Source organism: Procambarus clarkii, chromosome 14, assembly GCF_040958095.1.
Source record: "Procambarus clarkii isolate CNS0578487 chromosome 14, FALCON_Pclarkii_2.0, whole genome shotgun sequence".
In the NCBI taxonomy this organism is placed as follows: domain Eukaryota; kingdom Metazoa; phylum Arthropoda; class Malacostraca; order Decapoda; family Cambaridae; genus Procambarus; species Procambarus clarkii.
Window position 1 is genome coordinate 7912954 of NC_091163.1, and position 21207 is coordinate 7934160.

At 39.3% G+C, this 21207-nt stretch overlaps 1 protein-coding gene across 5 annotated transcripts in view; it reads left to right on the plus strand.

Annotated features, from left to right (window-relative positions):
• The first annotated feature begins 355 nt into the window (after positions 1-355).
• The window catches only part of LOC123771904 (UTP--glucose-1-phosphate uridylyltransferase), a 37376-nt gene continuing 16524 nt past the window's right edge, over positions 356-21207 (plus strand). Inside the window, exon 1 of one of the 5 annotated variants that reach the window (XM_045764690.2) lies at positions 356-490. In XM_045764690.2, the coding sequence (XP_045620646.2) occupies positions 377-490 (114 nt within the window). In that variant the 5' untranslated portion in view covers positions 356-376. Of the gene's footprint in view, positions 491-8225; positions 8375-14845; positions 14945-21207 lie in introns of those variants that run through there. The other 4 variants (XM_045764725.2, XM_045764699.2, XM_069324326.1 and 1 more) reach the window with 4 other exon arrangements.

The following is a 21207-nucleotide window of genomic DNA, read 5'->3' on the forward strand; positions in this document are numbered from 1 at the left end:
CAAAATTCAATATAATAAATAAAGAACCTGCCCGAAATCTTAATAGATTAAGGACCTGCCCGAAACGCTGCGCGTACTAGTGGCTTTACAAGATTGTAAATACCATGCTATGTATTCTCACAAACCCAATGTACCTTTTTATATATAAATAAATAAATAAATTGTATAATTGTATGGATTGCCCGAAACGCTATGCGTACTAGTGGCTTTAGGTATTGAATGTACTACCTCTTATCTTTAAATCAAACAGAATGTTTGTACTGTAACTCTGCAACTATGTATGTACTTTTCCTAAATAAATTATTATTATTTTTATTATTATTATTAATTATAATAGAGCCGGCCTCTGGTGAAGAGGGTGAGAGGCGAGGTGGTGATGGCAACAGTGGTGCAGCATCAGCTGGTCCTCCAGCTGTTGGTCCAGACCTCCTCCTCCTCTACACCTCTTTTTCCATCTCTCACTATGGCAACTACGGTAGCAAAGCGCCATGTAAGTGTGAATAATACTTGTACTGTACGATGGGGCATGTGGGAATACGTGAGAACGGTTATTTTGCTGTTAATATCCGTTAATAGCTTCGTGTTATTGTGTGTCGTCTGGCAGACGACATGGCAGCTCACCACCTTGACTTCTTCATTTCGTGGACATTAAGGACTGGCAAGTGCTTCAAGACGATGATATAGCACCACGCTGGACTAAATATACATACATCATTCAATTCTTTATAATTGACACTCGTGGAATCCAATTTACCGGTCAATTGTCCAACTGGTTGACCTTGAGGCTTGACCGAGGACGGTCAAGGTCAAGCAAGAAGGATAGAGGTCACTTCCTTACACCAGACAATTGATATATTGATTTTAAAGCCAAGTTTTATTCTATACATTAAGAATGTAAGAAGCATAGTTTATATTAGCAAACAAGTTTAATTAATTAAATTAAATTATTTCATTTAATTATTTAAATTAATTTATTATTTAATTATTTAAATTAATTTATTATTTAATTATTTAAATTATTAAATTATTTCATTTGATTATTTAAATTATTTCATTTATTGCGCCCTTTAACTCATCTTGTGAGGCGGGGTTTAAAGGTTACAGGAGCACTTATGATGAGTTATGAAACTGAACTCCAATATTCATCTAGTTAATTAAGAGATGAGCTGTATAGTAACTATATGTAATGCCCCATGGAGATAATTAAATTGACTTGCAAGAGACCCTGATGCTTTTAATGTACATACTGGTAATGCATCTTGAAAACAAATAAAATATTGCTTAAATTTGATAATGCATAAAAATAGAGTGATAATATATAATTATATTTTGTATGCTATACTGTACCTTAATTGTGCAGCTCACAATGGTCCTTTATTAAAATAATGCAGAGGTCTATGGATCAATATTAATAAAAATTTATTGATTGAATTCAGATCTGTATTAGATTGTGTACTGAAAATAGCAGTCTACAATATTAACTACTATACTGATTACTGTATACAGTATTAGCTGCTCTATAATTATATCACTACTGCAGTAGTAATTGTAGAGATGTGTATTATATGCTGTCGTGCTGTTCAGATGCACTGCAGAGAAAAATGTTATGAGGGAAAATAAATAATACTTCGTCATACCACTTCATTGGCCACGTTCGTGGCCTGAAGAGGCTGTAGGTATCCCACTCCTCTTCGTTATTTCCCAGGCTGCCAGGGCACATACGATCCCTCATCATCATTGCCCTGCATTCAACACAACAAACCTAACCTATTCTCTCCTAATCCTAGTCGAACTTAACCTATTCTCTCCTAATACTAGTTAAACGTAGAGAAAGTCTATTCTCTCCTAATCAAATGGGTGCATTTACCCTGAAAATAAAAAGACCCTTATTGTTTAGGCCGTCCAGTAGGCCAATTGAATCTGATGTCGGCCATCATATTCTTATTCAGTATACCAAATGAATATACGTACTGTATTCTACAGTAGTTTGGTTATGCTGATTACTGAAGTTAGGAAAGTTTTGGTTTCCTATTGATGAGGATTGGGAACCTGTTAGGTCACTGATTAACTTTCTTAATGATACAGACCAGGTACTGTACCTATTTATTCTTAGATGAAGAAAAGCATTAGGTGTAAAGAAACTTTCCCAAATGTTGTGCCCTTTCTGGGAATCGAACTTGAGTTCAAATAACTAAGTTGATAGTGCTAACTAGAGTGCTACAGGTCATCTTAAAGTATACTTTCTTTTAAAATTCTATTAGATCACATTTAGAAGTATAGGTTATAAGAATTGTTTATCTACAGTTGGGTTCATTCTTGACTCAGGAATTCCGGGCTTGAATCTCAGCAGGAAAGAAATGGTTGGGTGCATTTCCTATCACCTAATGCCCTGTTTAGCTAGCAGTAAATAGGTACTTAAGAGTTAGTCGACTTGTGGGGTTACATCCTGGGAAAAGGTCAGTAGTTAGACCTTGGGGGGGGGGGGAAAGAAGAGGACCTCGATATAAACCTAACATTTATATACAGTATATATACACTGGCTGCCTTTCCCCCAACACAATGAATTAATATGAATTGAAAATTTTCAAGTAAGCTTTTTTTTTAATTTGTAGTATTCAGTATGGTAATAAAACGATTGTTGCATTGAGCTGGCAGTCTGAAAGTCTGAAAGTTAAGTGTGCATTTGGGGGCAGTATTGATTTCTAATTTTATACAAGTATTTGTAGTACTATATAACTGTCCCTAAAGCTTTTTGTAAAAACCCAACTGGCTCACGATACAGTCTCGGTAGTACAGTTGGGTTTCTACTTGACTTGCAATCAGGAATCTTGGATTTGAATCCCAGGTGGGATAGAGATGGTTGGGTATGTTTCATTTCACCTAATACTTCGGTTCACCTAACAGTAAATAGGTACCTGTGAGTTAGGCAACTGTTATGAGATTATACCCTGGGGAAGGTCAGTAGTTCGACCTGGGGGTGAAGGGGAAGGGGGGACCTCAATACAAGCCTAAAGTAATTACCTAAGTGTAGTTACAGGATGAGAGCTACGCTCGTGGTGTCTCGACTTCCCAGCACTGTCATATAACGCTTTGAAATTACCGACGGTTTTGGCCTCCACCACCTTCTCGCCTAATTTGTTCCAACTGTCTACCACTCTGTTTGCAAAAGTGAATTTTCTTATATTTCTGTGTGTGTATAAAATATACACAAACTGCCTGTCTGAAAAAAAACAAATTATTATTATTATTATTATTACACAATTGGATAAGATAAATAAACCTTCAAGTCACATTCAGTAAGCTATATGAGTGACTCCAGCCTCTGTATATAATTGGGTTGACTTGTAAAACATCATTCTAGCTCTTGCTATGTGAGAGCAACATTAGAAAAACATTAAATGCAAGTTATACAATTTATGTCATAATAAAGTACATCAAAAATATTCCTCAAGTCACTTTCAATTAAATTAAAATGGAGATGGAGGGAAAAGCAACTATTGTGCTGCCTTAAATATTTGAATGAGTGTTGAATGTAATACACCAATTTGTTGTCAGGTAGCAAAAGTCTGTTGCTTTAATAATGTCTTTCACAAATATTAACTGCTATTGCTCTGAATAGGTACTGGGATAGATTCCACTTGCCTGTATTCAGAACAAGCTTTGTCTAATTTGCATAGGTTGTATCAATAATCTATCAAACTTATCAATAGAGCTGTTCTATAAGTAATAATAGATCGCACCAATTTTTTTCACAGCCAATCTAACAATCAATTGATTATCTTGACCTAGACAGCATTGCTAAGCAAGGTTTTCAATGCTATTTTTATATTAAAAATAGTCTTAAATTTTGTATGATTAGAGGGGGGGAAACATGGAACAGAGAATAAGGCTTTGTGAATGATCTGATTAAACCAGTTGCCATCTTGTACTACAACAAACCCAAACTTGTACAGTTTATCTCTATAGTGTTTTATTCCTGTGTAGAGTGGACATAGGTTAGCTGTTTTAATAATGTAGCTAGATTTACAGCCTCAATGTAATTCAAGGCCAAAGTATAAGACCTGGTAGTGTGCAATGTCATCATTTAAAACAGGATTACCACAATACACAAGCTTGAATAAATAGTTTTGTAAATACAAACTCTAATTTCCATGCTTTAGATCTGTTGCAATCCTTCGTGGTCTGACACTGTCATATGTATACAGTGTGTGTATATATATATATATATTTTATTAAATATGACCGAAAAAGTAAGATTAATAATTCTAACACGAATTTTCTCAATCTTTCGTACATTATGCTTCACTGTTGGAGGTAAATCAAAAATCACTTCTCCAAAATTCATTTTTATTTCTAGTCTGACGCGACACGGGCGCGTTTCGTAAAACTTATTACATTTTCAAAGACTTCACAAATACACAACTGATTAGAACTTGCGTTTCCCTGATTTTATATCTACATTTGAGTGAGGTGGGAAGGGTGATGTGGCATTACATTTGAGTAAGGTGGGAAGGATGATGTGGCATTAGAGGATATTAATAGGGTATTAAAAGTATCAACACAAGACAGAACACGAAACAATGGATATTGAATAGAAGTGTTTGTAGAAAGCCTATTGGTCCATATTTCTTGATGCTTCTATATTGGAGCGGAGTCTTGAGGTGGGTAGAATATAGTTGTGCAATAATTGGCTGTTGATTGCTGGTGTTGACTTCTTGATGTGTAGTGCCTCACAAACGTCTAGCCGCCTGCTATCGCTGTATCTATCGATGATTTCTGTGTTGTTTACTAGGATTTCTCTGGCGATGGTTTGGTTATGGGAAGAGATTATATGTTCCTTAATGGAGCCCTGTTGTTTATGCATCGTTAAACGCCTAGAAAGAGATGTTGTTGTCTTGCCTATATACTGGGTTTTTTGGAGCTTACAGTCCCCAAGTGGGCATTTGAAGGCATAGACGACGTTAGTCTCTTTTAAAGCGTTCTGTTTCGTGTCTGGAGAGTTTCTCATGAGTAGGCTGGCCGTTTTTCTGGTTTTATAGTAAATCGTCAGTTGTATCCTCTGATTTTTGTCTGTAGGGATAACGTTTCTATTAACAATATCTTTCAGGACCCTTTCCTCTGTTTTATGAGCTGTGGAAAAGAAGTTCCTGTAAAATAGTCTAATAGGGGGTATAGGTGTTGTGTTAGTTGTCTCTTCGGAGGTTGCATGGCTTTTCACTTTCCTTCTTATGATGTCTTCGATGAAACCATTGGAGAAGCCGTTATTGACTAGAACCTGCCTTACCCTACAGAGTTCTTCGTCGACTTGCTTCCATTCTGAGCTGTGGCTGAGAGCACGGTCGACGTATGCGTTAACAACACTCCTCTTGTACCTGTCAGGGCAGTCGCTGTTGGCATTTAGGCACATGAGAAACTCTCCAGACACGAAACAGAACGCTTTAAAAGAGACTAACGTCGTCTATGCCTTCAAATGCCCACTTGGGGACTGTAAGCTCCAAAAAACCCAGTATATAGGCAAGACAACAACATCTCTTTCTAGGCGTTTAACGATGCATAAACAACAGGGCTCCATTAAGGAACATATAATCTCTTCCCATAACCAAACCATCGCCAGAGAAATCCTAGTAAACAACACAGAAATCATCGATAGATACAGCGATAGCAGGCGGCTAGACGTTTGCGAGGCACTACACATCAAGAAGTCAACACCAGCAATCAACAGCCAATTATTGCACAACTATATTCTACCCACCTCAAGACTCCGCTCCAATATAGAAGCATCAAGAAATATGGACCAATAGGCTTTCTACAAACACTTCTATTCAATATCCATTGTTTCGTGTTCTGTCTTGTGTTGATACTTTTAATACCCTATTAATATCCTCTAATGCCACATCATCCTTCCCACCTTACTCAAATGTAATGCCACATCACCCTTCCCACCTCACTCAAATGTAGATATAAAATCAGGGAAACGCAAGTTCTAATCAGTTGTGTATTTGTGAAGTCTTTGAAAATGTAATAAGTTTTACGAAACGCGCCCGTGTCGCGTCAGACTAGAAATAAAAATGAATTTTGGAGAAGTGATTTTTGATTTACCTCCAACAGTGAAGCATAATGTACGAAAGATTGAGAAAATTCGTGTTAGAATTATTAATCTTACTTTTTCGGTCATATTTAATAAAATATGTCTACAGGAAAGACTGCTACCAAAATATACTAATATATATATATATATATATATATATATATATATATATATATATATATATATATATATATATATACACTATATATATATATATATATATATATATATATACACTATATATATATATATATATATATATATATATACACTATATATTATGAGTGTCAGACCACGAAGGAAGAATTGAAACAGGAATTTCCTTAAGTACTTTCGTATTTAATAATACATCTTCATCCTTCTGAAGATGTATTAATAAATATGAAAGTACTTAAGGAAATTCTTATTTCAATTCTTCCTTCATGGTATGACACTCGCATTTTTCATCAGGTTAATTTTCGTGATTAACGCATATAATATAATAATATATGTAAATATATATAATATGTATAATATGTATCCAGGGTGTATCCAAAATAAGATCACTTTTTCCATATGAAGAACAGTCTAATTAATGTTGCCTTCAATAGGTTTGGATCATCAAGATGTTCCAGTCCGATCCATTTGCACACTAACCCCAAGTTTCTAGTAGCCACTTCGATACCCACTGCACTGTGTTAATGTTACGTTTAAATAGACACGTTACATACATTATTAAAGTATTACGTGTAAGTACACACACACATTACAAGCATTATTAAGTTGTTAGCCTGGTGCAATACCGTTTTCCGATTTAAAGAAAATGATTAAACTCTTGGCTGTTATAAATTTGGTCATCAACACTGGGAATCTAGTACTATATTTAGATACCAACGCCATGATAGATCGCGTGCGAATGGTGATTACAGAGTTAACATGAACAATTACTTTATAACACAAAACCATATACGCTGGGATAGTCACGTGGGTTTGAAGGTTCACGATGCTCAAACGGCCTTTTGAATATTTAGGTAGGCCTACATCTTAATAGTGAATAATATCGGCAAACGTCTTGGCCAATTCTTGAGGGATGTGCGCGTCCACGTCGCCAGATCTCTTGCTACTGGCTGACGCCGCTGCTGGTGCCAGAAAAGATGAAAAGCCGGCTGGCGTCAAGGGCTGGGAGGGGGGATGAAGGGGAAGCAGATATTCTGGGTACAGTTCACTCTACCCGCTGGTGACTTACTGTATAGGTTTGAAATATGTAGCAGTAAATAACCAAGTAATGTTCATATTTTGTCAAATTTATATATCACGATGAAGCCTAGGTTTGATCAACATTTTTTCGCCTTATTTTAAAAATATGTACCAATTATTAGTCTTTCTTAATTTATTACTTTTATTTACCACCACGAACACACAAATTTTCGTCGATAAAGTACAGTCGCCAGCTGTTATTTCATTTATATTTATTACAGAATTTCAAAACAATATCAAACTTATTGAATGAAAATTATTGAAAAGTGGAAATAAATTGGAAATAAACATTTCATTCACTTGGGGACTGGGAGACTAGAACTCTCGACCAATACAAAGGGGGAGGGGTGACCTTTGACAAGCCGCCGGCCTCCTCTGTCGAGGCCACTCGAGATTGTTACCCTCGGGTCAATTTATCGTAGGAAAAGAGTTTGGAGAAGAATGCGTATTGTATTGCAGACGAGGAGTCACAATAACGTGGCTGAAAAATGTTGACCAAACCACACACTAGAAAGTGAAGGGACGAGACGTTTCGGTCCGTCCTGGACCATTCTCAAGTCGATTGTGAGTACAGTTGTGTATTGTATTAATCATTGTGGGAGGAAGAAGATTAGGGAGGGGGGTGTTATATTAATCATGACGTGGGAAGGTCATATGCGCGCGCGCACGGGCTGACATTGAGGTGACATTGAGGGGACTGAAAGAGGGAAGGTGAAGGGGACGTCAGAGGGCCGGCAGAGAACAAATGCACACACACACCTTTCATACCATAACTTGAGGATTTCATTTAGTGTGTAAAACAACGTCAGATAATCTGCCTTGTGGTATTTAGTTTCTTTGCGGGTTTGTATTTATTACAACCAGGTTTATGGGGTCGATCGAGTGGTTGCAGACGATGTGTGTTTAACAGGTGGTGGTAGTGGCTGAGGGCCAGCATATGAGCAGTGTATATCGCACACTGGTGCTGTAGGGAGGCTTGTGGTCGTAAAGGGGTGATTGTTCTTGCTCTCTGGGTGCGCCAACCACATACATCCACGTACCACAACTCAGGTAGGAACGGAACGGGAATGATATACCATTTTATAATTGGTAATGTATTTTCAGGAAAGGTCATTAAGTTATTTGGATGACTTAAAATTTGATGTGTGACTTTTTCAACCCATCCTCCCATAGTACATAATTACTGTACTATGAAAGGAGTGTACAGAATATAGACAGCTGTAGGTACAGCACAGACTGCTGTACTCAAAACAGATTCACGTTTTGTACTGTTTGAAAGCTAAAAACAAATCAATTCTAGTAAAACGGACTAACCCCTAGGCTAATCTGTCCTCGGCTTAAATAACCAACCCTAGAACTCGTATACGTAATCTTTGGCCGAATTTAATATTTATGTACTGTATTAGGCCTAGTAAAAGATAGGTTAAGACAAGAATTCTTTATAGTGATTTGCAAAAAAATACATTATCTAAAAATTTGATAATTAAGTCTTTGTAGTGGTTCGATGTTTGTAAAAAATAAAGAAAAACGCTAACAGCTATAGACGTTTTTGTTCATAACTATAGTTTTCTGATATATTTTTAACCATTATAAAGACCTCTGGTCATAATATTTTTAAAGTTTTTTTTTCGTAATCCAATTTTAAGTGTTTTAGATAAGTGTTTGTTACGAATCGTCTCAAAATATTTTATGTTTATATAGGAAGCAAGAGGGGAAATTTTATAATTGTATTTTGCTTGACGCTAAAATTACGAGGTTCGTTGATGTTCTTAACATGTATAATACGCTCGCACCATCTTCCATTTGTGGCATGCCGTCTTGAGCATACTGCTTTTCTAGATAAGGAAAATTTAGTTTCCTTAGTTGCTTGTCATAAGGAAGGTTCGCAGACTGTGAGATTAACTTGATCATCTCATTATTGCTTCCAAGAGTATACTTATTACTTAAGTATACATTCATACTTAAGGCCCAACCACTTGGGCTGGACTGTAGAGCAACGGTCTCGCGTCATACAGGTCAGCGTTCAATCCCAGACCGTCAAAGTGGTTGGGGTGACTAAAATCCTGGTTAGGCTCCGATTTTGGCCTGCAGAACCTCCCAGTGAATTTAGTAGTGTTCTGGGGTGATAGACTCGCCCATCGTGGCCGAGTTGGTTAAGGCTTGGTCACTCCATTGCCTCAAAATGATTTTCATATTAACACATAATAGAACACGAATTGGATATAGATTGGATAAGTTTAGATTTAGGAAAGACGTGGGTAAATACTGGTTTGGTAACAAGGTTGTAATAACCCATTATCAGGTAACATAATATACGAAGGACCCCTTGACTGTTTGAAGTGTAGGTTAGACACACATATGAATGGGTGAATATAAATAGGAGCTTCCACGTATAGGTCAATAGGCCTTCTGCAGTTTCCTTAACTTATGTTCTTATTAGTACAGAAACTACTGGACTACCAGACTATCGGGAGTGAGGTGCAGCAATTTGTCTCGCTTACTAGCCTTGCTGTACCTTTTGTAACTTACTGACATGTATACGAGCTCTGTCGTATATGTAGGGATGGAACAATGAAAAGACACAATAATGTGTCTTTGATGACACAACACACACAACAATGTGTAATAAAAAAAGTTAATTTTCTTCCACAGGCGTGACCATCTAATCTACAAAAAAATTGTCTAAAAATAAACAGCATAAACTATATACATTTTCATGTATTCTCAATGAATTGGGTTGAACAACTGATAAAGTACATATAGCAAGTTATTGAGAGAGCCCAACCACAGAGGGGATATTTAAGTACGTTTAAAATGTCATTTGGAGAGTGAAGAAAGATAGAAGTGGCGGCGAACTTGGGCAGCGGGAGGTGTCTGCCAACCCCCTCACCTGTTTTATCAGCTCTCAGGCAAACATAAATGACGTCAGAGGCGTCTCTGTCTCCTGTCAGACTCGTGCTCTGTCCCTTCTCTCCAGCGTTCCCAACGTCACTAAACTGATGTACTATGCAGACGAGGCGTCACAATAACGTGGGTGAAATATGTTGACCAGACCACACACTAGAAAGTGAAGGGACGACGACGTTTCGGTCCGTCCTGGACCATTCTCACAATCGACTTGAGAATGGTCCAGGACGGACCGAAACGTCGTCGTCCCTTCACTTTCTAGTGTGTGGTCTGGTCAATAAACTAATGTACTATTTTGCCCGAGGACACGAATACGAAACAGGACATCACGCTAATTTCGCCAGTTTTAGTAGATCGGTTTTTGCCCTTAAGGAAATTGTCTGTCAAGATGTACTATTCAGGAGACCGGGTTGACTTAAGAACATAAGAATTTAAGAAACTGCAGAAGGAACCTTAATTTGCGATTACTTTGCGATGATTTCGGGGCTTAACATCCCCGCGGCCCGGTCCTGGACCAGGCCTCCTGGTTGCTGGTCTGGCCAACCAGACTATTGGACGCGGCAACGCCTATCAATATCCCCAAATTACATTCACATTTGTTAAATACTCATTGTTGTATTCCATGATCGTAGCATCATTGATGGTAGCCTAGTACATTATGAGTATTGAATTCACTATCCATTTATGGTAGCCTACGTTAACTAGAGAGGTTAATTACCTCATCTTAAAATTATCCAGCAATACCATGTCTTATTATGTTACCCATTAATCTGTTCAATCAATAACAGCTCAAACCAGTATTTACCCATGTCCTTCCTAAATCTTATGTTGTCCAGTTTATAACTATTGTTTCTATTTAGCAAAGTTGGGTTCGTTGTCGGCTTTCAATTGGGAATTCTGGGTCCGAGTCCCTATAAAAAAAATAACATACGCGATTTTAAGTAAACATATCAATGCCTATAATATCTGTAATAGAGATTAAATGGCTATAATATATCTTTAATAGGGATTAAATGGCTATATCTTTAATAGGGATTTAAGATCTATAATATATATTTAAGAGATTACCTTAATATCTTTTTAATTGGGATTAAATGCCTATAATATCTTTAATAGGGATTAAATGGCTATAATATCTATTTAATAGGGATTAAATGGCTATAATATCTCTTTAACAGGGATTTAAGACCTATCATATATATTTAATAGAGATTAAATGCCTTTAATATCTTTTCAATAGGGATTAAATGCCCATAATATCTCGTTAACAATTATTCAATGTCCATAATACCTGGTTAACAGGTACTGTTAGTAACTCATTACTTTATTGATTAACCCGGCGTTGTGCTGAGGAACTAAACTTGTGTTCATTCGTAATTGTATTTTTGTTAGGTTAAGGTCAGTCACTTATAACTACATGCAAAGTAATAGTAAGTAGAGATGAACTCGTGAGTGGTTCATCTGTGGGGGAGGGAAGGTTCTTGTGACAGGTGTTCACTTGTTCAACAGGTGTTCACTTGTTCCACAGGTGTTCCTACACCTGCGAGTGGTGTGGTGTGTGTACTCACCTAGTTGTGCTTGTGGGGGTTGAGACATGTATATATAAATGAGTTTGGGTGGTTATAAATTGGTGCCACCACGGGCCAATAGGACTTCTGCAGTTTCCTTAATTCTTATGTATGTTTCAGTTTTTTTAAGAGGTTGCTAGGTACATATAAAGAACCATGTACCCAACTCCCTTACGGGGCTATTCATGCCCGTGCCACCTCTTGGGTGGCTTAATCTTCATCAATCAGGGACAAATGAATTGTTTTTCTTTTAGATTCAGCTACTCTGAACAAAATTTCCATGTAGCATAGGCTATAGTCAGCCCGTAAACGAATTATTTACCAGGATTTCTTGTTAAACAATATAAAGGTGAGGTGTGTCACACGCCAGCAAGTGCATACAGGCACTTACAAGCCGAGTGCGTAAAGTGACGAGTGTAAGTGTTGAAGACCGTGCCACTGGACGTGTTTGCCTGAGGGATTGTTGATCAAATGTTTACATAAGTGACTGTTGCTATGAAACGCTGAGCACCAAGGCCGCGCCGGCTCCTGCGGCTCCTGCAGGCGCCGCCGCCACTCTCAAAGACTCCATCTTTCTCTTCGACAAACGCCATCAGTCATGTCCGGCCCTGAACTCTCCTGGACATGATGATGCCAAGTTTTGTCTGGGGACATGAAACCTGTTTATATAGATATATATACATTAAGCTTGCATGGCGTTTCCACCAAGGTGGAACAATTGACATTTCACTTGGCTACATTCTCTCAACCGTTGCCTAACTCCGGGTAGCTGTTTCCTGCTAGGTGAACAAAGGCATTAGGTGAAAGTAAATGTGCCTACTTCTTTCTGTCCCGCCCGGGAACCGAACCCTGTATCCCCGGTTTTGATCCGAGAACGAATCCAGTTATGCTAAAAGTATTAAACAACTGTATTTCACACATATTTTACACAAGGAGACGTCTTCGGCAGTCCTAGTTGTGAATCAGTGTGTTAGAGCAGTCTTGCAGTCAGTCTATCGAGGTCTTCCTTTTGCCTCTTGCTCTCCTTTGTCCTGTTTACCCTCAAAATATTTGCCTTGTCGGCGAACATTGATAGAAAAGTCTGTCGTCTCTAAAATATTATTTGCATAAATCAGGAATAAAATAAGACCAAATGCCCCTGAGGGATTTAGAACACTCCCGGCAACATCTCAGCACTCTGGTGAGGCTTCCTTAACAGTTACGCACTGTTTACTGTTGCTTTAAGTACTTCTTTGTCCACTAATAGCTTCTGTCGTTGCCCGATTCTCACACTTGTACATTATATTCTGTTTAGTATCATGTCAGAGGCTTCCTTACAATACAAAAATATACATTCTGCCTACCCTTTTCCGTCCGGGTTATTTCATCTCATCAGGGTTGATGATGGATGTGTTCTTCCTGAATCCAAGCTGATGTATATATTATATGTATCTTCCATGTATATATTATTTGATACCTTTCTCGTCTCCTTTCCAGAGTATATTTTGAGAGCTTTGAGACGGTCCTAATAATTTAATGTTTTATCGTGTCTATGAATGCCGTATGTGTTCTCTGGCTAGTGACCATACTTGGATGGATAGGCTAAAATGACCAGACTTTTGGATGGATTCCCAATTAAGCAAGTAATGTTGCCTGGGAATACTTTAACAAATACTACTAAACGCTAAGCTAATATTGTATTCAAGCACTATTCTTACAATCAAGGAAGGCTAGCCATGACCTCTTATGTCCTACTCCAACATGGCATACGTGCTCGTGCCCTTAACCTTAGCACGTGCGCACGCCCAGTAGAAATTGTGGCCACGTACTGACGCCAGCCACCGTTGCACTGTGCACTAAGCTGGATCCAGACCCAAGCATCACGGCAGTGGTGGAAAACAGTTGTGAGTGAGGACAGAGTGGTGAGAGTGAGTGAGTGAGTGAGTGAGTGATGGTGACCTTCAGTGTTGACTGACTGCCAACACCACCAAGAAGGTGGTGACCCTGGGGGTGTTGTCACCACCCCTCACCCCACCTTCCACCACTGCCCACGTGATGGGGTGCATAATAAATGACTAAATAATAATAATGATAATCACCCGGATGACCGTCCCGATACCGGCAAGATACGGTGTTGTTATCCGTTTTGGTGTTGACACTTCCCGCGCGGAAGTGGGTTGATTTTTTCCTGTAAAGTTCTCTCTCTCTCTCATGGGCGGGTAGTTGGATATCAGTCATGCCTTACGTGGTGTGGGTTGGTGTCATACGTTATAGGGTATGTAAATTTGTAAATTCAGTTTTCTGCTGTTCACTGTCACACAGGACAGCAGGCAGCAGAATATGTTTTTACATATTCATACATTAAAACATTGATTGTAACCATGATATACATGTGCTTCAGCCTACAGTTTAGACCTATTGTCTTGTGTATGACCCTCTGTCCTGCGTGACAGTGAATGCCAGCATTATCCTCTCTTTAATAAGACTTAATTGAAATCCTCAGATTAGGCAAAAATTGTAATTAACTTTGTCAATAAAGATGTTAATAATAATTACACAGGCGACTACTCATTGTCAAATCAGAGTAAACATTTTCGAAATCTACCTAATCTGTACAGTTGTACGCAAATACTCGTCCTTACTCCTGCTGTTTTAGATTCAGCTACTGGGAACAAAAATTTCCAAGTAGCACGGGCTATGGTGAGCCCGTAGTGGACTTACCTGGCACAGGAGAGGGGCAAGTAGCACGGGCTGTGGTGAACCCGTAGTGGACTTACCTGGCACAGGAGCGGTTGCCTTACTCCTGAGAAATGCACTGTTATATAACAAAACTGGACTCCACCTAACTCAGTACCGAGGTGTCCTCCTGCTGTGTCACTCTTCCGCCCTCTGGTGAGGGTGGATACCTGGTTAGGGAGGGTGTCTAGTGAGGGAGAGTGCCTAGTGAGGGAGGGTCACCAGAGAGGGAGGATGCCTAGTGAGGGAGGGTCACCAGTGAGGGAGGGTGCCTAGTGAGGGAGAGTGCCTTAGTGAGGGAGGGTCACCAGAGAGGGAGGGGAGGTGACTGACGAGAGGAGCGAGGGGATGTTTGGAGTTCGTGAGCGTCAGTGTACAAAGTGTGATGGTTGTGTGTGGGTGTGTGTCTCCTCTTCCCTGGAGCCAGTTGGTAAGTCTTCCTCCAGACGTCCTGCTCGCCTGCCTTACCAACCTGCTGGATGATAGGCCGCGCCAGCTGTGCCTAATTGGATAGGCTTATGAATGCTTTAGGATTGGGGGAGGGGGGAGTTTTGTCACGCCCGTGGAATTACAGGATTAATTATATCGTTGATTTGTTTCATAGTGAAACAGCCGCAGGGGGCCATTGATCCCAAGAAGTTTCACAAGGTAGGTAATAATAATAATAATAATTAATTATTTATTTGCAAGAAGGTACAATGGGTGGGTGAAGATTGTTATTTTTACATTCTTATAAAGCCACTAACACACAGAGCGTTTTGGGCTGCTCCTTAATCTAACATATCAGGTAAGATGAAAGGGTACATTGTAGCCAAGTTTGATATCAACAGATAACTACAATATAAGTTGACAGAGGTGATTACACTGTTAAAGATATACACCTCAATTAATTAAGTACTAATATTGGTGAAGTGGGTAGTACAAGATACAGTGTGAGTTTGAAGCACAAGGTAGGAAACTTATGAGGGTGAAATTAGGTACATTTTGATTTTTACTTTTGAACAGGGGATGGGTTGGACAATTTTTTTTAATTCATCAGGGAGTGAGTTCCAAAGACTGGGTCCTTTTATTTGCATAGTGTTTGCACAGATTTAGTCTGACTTTGGGGACATCAAAGATATATTTATTTCTCATGGGTTTTATTACGCCTATCAAGGGAAAAGTTTCAAATCAAGATTAACATTTAGCAACAAGGTTTTGTACATGTAGATATAGCACATGAGAATGTGTGGACTAAGTGTATATTAAGCATTTTCAGGGACTTAAACAAAGGGGCTGTGTGTTGTCTGAAGACAGTTTGTTACAGGTAAACAGTAAAAGTGATTGCTGCTGCTTTTCAAGATCTGTACATGAATGTAAAAATAATAACTATATAAAATAGAATGTGAGAGAATTTATATAACTACATATAAAATAGACCTGTCATATTATAATTAAATATATCCAAATCTAGTGAAATCTATTCATTCGAAAGCCTAATGCGTGCAGAAATGCCATGTTTGGGGTGAAAATAACATAGTCACTCTGATCACCGTCCCGTGGATGGTGTTTGTGGTTCACCCCGGCGTAGTGGACCACTAACTGATGCAACAAGTTCTCCCTTACATAACATAAATACAAGATATTGCAACGTTGTGGTGATGAGGCGTCTCCCCGGGGCGTGCAAGATCAAGGTTTAAGAGGCTACTAAGGTCGCTCCCGAGGCCCCGCGCCACCAGTCATCTTGGCCTGTGCTGGAGACACGGGTACATCAACGGTCAATTTAAAGTGGTCTCTCCTTACCTACCAGAGGACCCAAAAAAGAAAACGAGACACTACGTTTATTATTATTACTTTCTACCACAGACGTGGCCACACATTTGCAATGCTAACAAGAATATATACATATTCTTCTGTCCTCCATGGACAGGGTGAGAGATTTATTGAACAATCAACCACAGAAGGTGATTGTAGTGCTTTTAAAATCCTAGGCTAAGCTACATACGTAAAATACATAGATACACGTATTTATGTATGCTATATAAAGTTTGATGTGTCTTTACATAGTGTCATCACTTTCGCCAGCCGCTTTCATTTTCTAGTACGATAATTTTTAGCAATTTTTCAAGCATACGAGCGATAAGGACGTTCTTTGTAGTAGGACAGGTAAGGTACACAGTGTCATCCTGGAGCTGCTGTTGAAGACACTGGTGCTGATCTTTTGTAGCACATCCCAAGGTAATTAGGAGTTAAATCTCAAATTGTATATATAGATACGAGCAAACTGAACAATTCAGATCCATCTAAGACACAGCTGACAAATTAATGATTAATAGAAAGATATTAGAAATATTGAGAAAGGTTAATAAACTACGCAGATCTTAAAAGTTTTCATTAATATAAAAATCCGACTAAGTCCTAGTCACTAAAATATGCAGCATTTTAAGTTGCTCAAATGACACTAAATAAACCTGTAACATGTTGAATATATATAAGAAGTGTCCAATAAAATATTAAATAAGTGTTAGAGAAGAACTATTCTATACCCAGTTTCCATTCTAATTACTTTGATCATCAGAAATTGGAACAGGTCTCAGAAAAATACTAGACGGTCTACCTAATGTATACTATTCATAAAAAAATTAGCAGTTGGTAAAGCCTTTTCAATGTCATTAGAAGTCTTAAAACTGACGGCTATACGGTAGATGACACTGATTTAGTCATCTACATGCTTTGTAATACTGTAGTTAGAGGTTGGAGGCCAGATGCCTGGGGCTAGCTTCACTCAATTTTTAACAGTCATTGCTGTTGGGTAGGTGCCCAACACGGGTGGGGTCAGGATTGGTGCCAAAGAAAACGGTGCCAAGTGACACTGTGCCAACGTTACACCCCCTGCGAAAAACTTGGTGTGCTGTATGACTCGCCTCTCAATTATTATTTTGATTATTATAATTATTATTATTTGGTAATTTTGGAAACTGTTTGAGACACAATTCTAATCATAATGCCCCCCCTTTCAACCCTTAAAACATGTGAAGTGTTTTATGGTGTTAAAAATTAGTGATAGTGTAAGATGGGGGGGGGGTAGGCAGACCCGCACACCGCCGGGTAACTCTTTTATAGTTAGTGTACTCGCTTAGTTGTGCTTGCAGGGGTTGAGCTTCAGCTCAAGTTGATTGACAGTTGAGAGGCGGGCCGAAAGAGCCAAGCTCAACCCCCGCAAGTACAACTAGGTGAGTACACACACACACACACATATTTTGTTATCTTTTTCTTTTCTCTTTTTCTCCGTCTTCTCTTTTTTTTTCTCTTGTTTTCACTTTTCCTCTGTCTTTTTTCTTTTTCTCTCACCATCTTTTTCTTTGTTTCTTTATTTTTCTCTCTTCTCTTTCGCCTCTCTCTCTCTCCTCTCTCTCTCCTCTCTCTTCTCTCTCTCTCTCCTCTCTCTCTCCTCTCTCTTCTCTCTCTCTCTCCCAACCTTCACTATGTATGCTAGCTACGTAGGGAAAATTAACTATTCAGCACCTATGCTTACACAAATTAACTTGAACACATTGATGTATTCTCACACGTCGGGACCAAAGAGCCAGAGCTCAACCCCCGCAAACACAACTAGGTGAGTACACGTGAATCTCTCTCTCTCTCTCGAGAATTGATCACCACAAAATTAGCAGGACTGCCTGTGATGCCAGATTATTGTTGTACTGCTTTGTACAACAATTACAACTAAATTGTGTGTGAATGTCCCGCCGCACTTGGTCAGAAAGGTATGATTGTGATGAGAGTTTGGTTTGTCGGGTTATGTTAGGTGTTAATGGTGAGTGTTGCACTCACTGAGTTACTGATGAGTCATGCAGTGTATTGTAGGAGACCTTGCGGTCATCCTTGTAGCTTTGGGCTGTTCACTCTCCTTCCCTGATTTGTAACTCGCTCCTGTGGCCCCCCTACCTTACTCAGTAACCTTCCAGTCACCTGAGCTCCATTATCGGGGCTTTCATACACCATGTGTGCTTCATCTTTGCTTCCTTGTGTCACGCCCTGTCTTTCCTTTCATACACCTCTGTTGCTATTCGCTTGCAATTTGACTCTAGTTTGCCTCATTTCCTGTCCACTTCCATTATCATGATCTATCTGTCTCCTCTGATACATTTCCCACTTCATCTATCTTCTCTCTCTTCCCTGTGTCCCCATCTTCACTGTCTCTCTCTCTTCCCACTCCTCTCTTCCCTGATCACTTTATCTTACAATGTTATAACAATGTTGTTCACATTCCTCCCTCCCTCCTGTAGGGAGATGGTCAGGGCATCTCTGTCCGTAACTCTGGATCCTTGGCTTCGGATCGAGCTCCATTGCATATCTCCGGACTTTGCATTCACCTGGGTTGTAGGAGTCTCGAACCGTGGACTCTACACGTGTGAGGCTGACGCTCTGTTGACTAGGCTATGAGTGGTCTTAAGGAAGGTTAACAGAAGCAGCATCCTGCTGCCAAACTGGCATTTTTCGACTTTCCCCTGACTACTACTGAAGCCCAGAAGAATTATTATTCTCCGGACTTTGTTTAATTTTGTGCTTTTTCATGTTGGGGTCCGGTACTCGGAGTAGCTTCAGCTAATGTGCTCCTCTGGCATCATGGTTTTGGTTAATTTTTGTTTTTCAGTCTCTGATTCGAACGAGAGTGCTATTTCTCGCCTAATAACTTGGAATTTGTTAGTTCAATTCATAAGCCATTTCTAAAAAAAAAAACAGTAGGGACATGACTGCGATATACAAGGTATTAAGAATAAACTGTTGGCCAAGGATATCCCGCCAAACAGCGAAACTACGACGTTGCTACAACGTTCGAACAAGATTTAACACCTAACAAGTAATAAGAACCAATATAACAAGTTGTAACAACGTTCTAATACGTCATAAACACGTTAAGCCAAGATGTAACAACTTTATTACAAGTTGTAACAAGCGGAAAACAGGGTCAGTTGCGGTTTGTGTTTCCAGGGATAAGCGACCCAGGATCCGAGGCTACACAGCCTGAACAGTGATACCGGAAGGAACCTCTATGTGGCAATTAAGTTTATTTTTAAGCACTCGGATGTAAATATAATTCATACGATAATGGCGCACGCAAGGCGGTTATCGGAGACATGACGCTCCCGGTCACGCCCAGGAAACACACACGTGTCTCATCCTGTGTTATTCACGAGAGTGTAATGTTGGCATATGTTAATATGACTAGGCACAGGTGTCGAGCTCCTCCCCGTTCTGGGAGGAGTGCTGGAGGCGGGGGTGGATCATTTGTGTAAAGGTGTTCGTCCTTCCCTATAGTTGTTCTGCTCCTACATAACGGTGTTGTGGTAGTATATAATGGTGTCTACCCTACCTGGGCTACCTTGTGTAGCTTTAGTTCTCCCTCAGAGTACCTGTTGCACCTTTGCTCTTCAACGGGGGTATTCTGCACATCCTGCCATGCCTTCTGGTCTCATGTGATGTCATTGCTGTGTTCAGATTTGGAAGTAGTCCCTCTAATGTCTTCCATGTGAAGATTATTATGTATCTCTCTCGCCTGTGCTCTTGAGAATACAAATTTAGAACTTTTAATTGGTCCCAATAATTAAGGTGACTTATAAGAGAGAATTCTAGCGATAAAGGATCTTTGCACGCTCTCTAGGTCCGTAATTTCTCCGGCTCTGAATCGGGCTGTGCAAAAGTGCAATAATAAAGTGCAATAATATTCCACCCTAGAGAGCACTAGTGTCTTGAAAAGTATCATAATTGGTTTGACATCCCTTGTTTGAAAGGTCCTTGTTATCCAACCTGTAATTTGTCTTGAAGTCGTGACAGCTACTTTATGGTGTTCTGTAAAGGTAAGGTCTTCTGACATGATTACTCCTAGATCCTTTTCATTGCTCCTTCGTTCTACAGTGTGATTTGATTCAGTTTTTATTTTTTTCCATAGCACAGGAGCTGAAACTTATTTTTCATTAATATTATCTGTGGCCCATTGAAAGACGCGATTTACACCCAATTAGATGATTGCCGTGTCCTCTGTGTTGTCTACTCGCGTGAAAATCCTAGTGTTATCTGCAAATGATACAGTGCTGTAGTTTGTATCCTGGTCTGTGTCTGATATTAGGATGAGAACAAGTGCTGGAACAAGTACGGTACCTTTGGGGACTGAGCTTTTCACTGTAGATGAGCCGGATGTACGACTTGAGGTGCTGCCTGGTACACACACTTATAATCCACCCCAAGTGTAGATAACCAGATACACAAGGATGTTACTCAGATGTTCTTTCCGTAGTTGTAGGTACACGTGCTGACGTCAGCCGTGCAGTTGTTTAATTTACGTAAATACGTGCTTGAAGGAACAGGAATGATGATGTACGAGTGTGTGTATTCACACGTATTCACTAGCCTAATAGGTTCAAGTATCGTATAAATTGTCTTAAGAGTGTTAGGCGTTTGAAGGTTACCGGTAATATAGGTCAGGTTGTTAGTGTAAAAAATACTTTTCATCAGATGTTTGAATTCATCTATTTCCTGTTGTGCAGAACGAGTTCCAGCTCCTGGCCACCAGCCTCTTATTCAATTATATGGCTGGTGTGATACCCCCTTGTCTCATTATTGTATAAATGAATCAATATTGTCTATATTCTTTCTTCTACATTCTGCATAAATGAACATATCTATGCAGCCTCTCAAGCTTTCACAACGTCA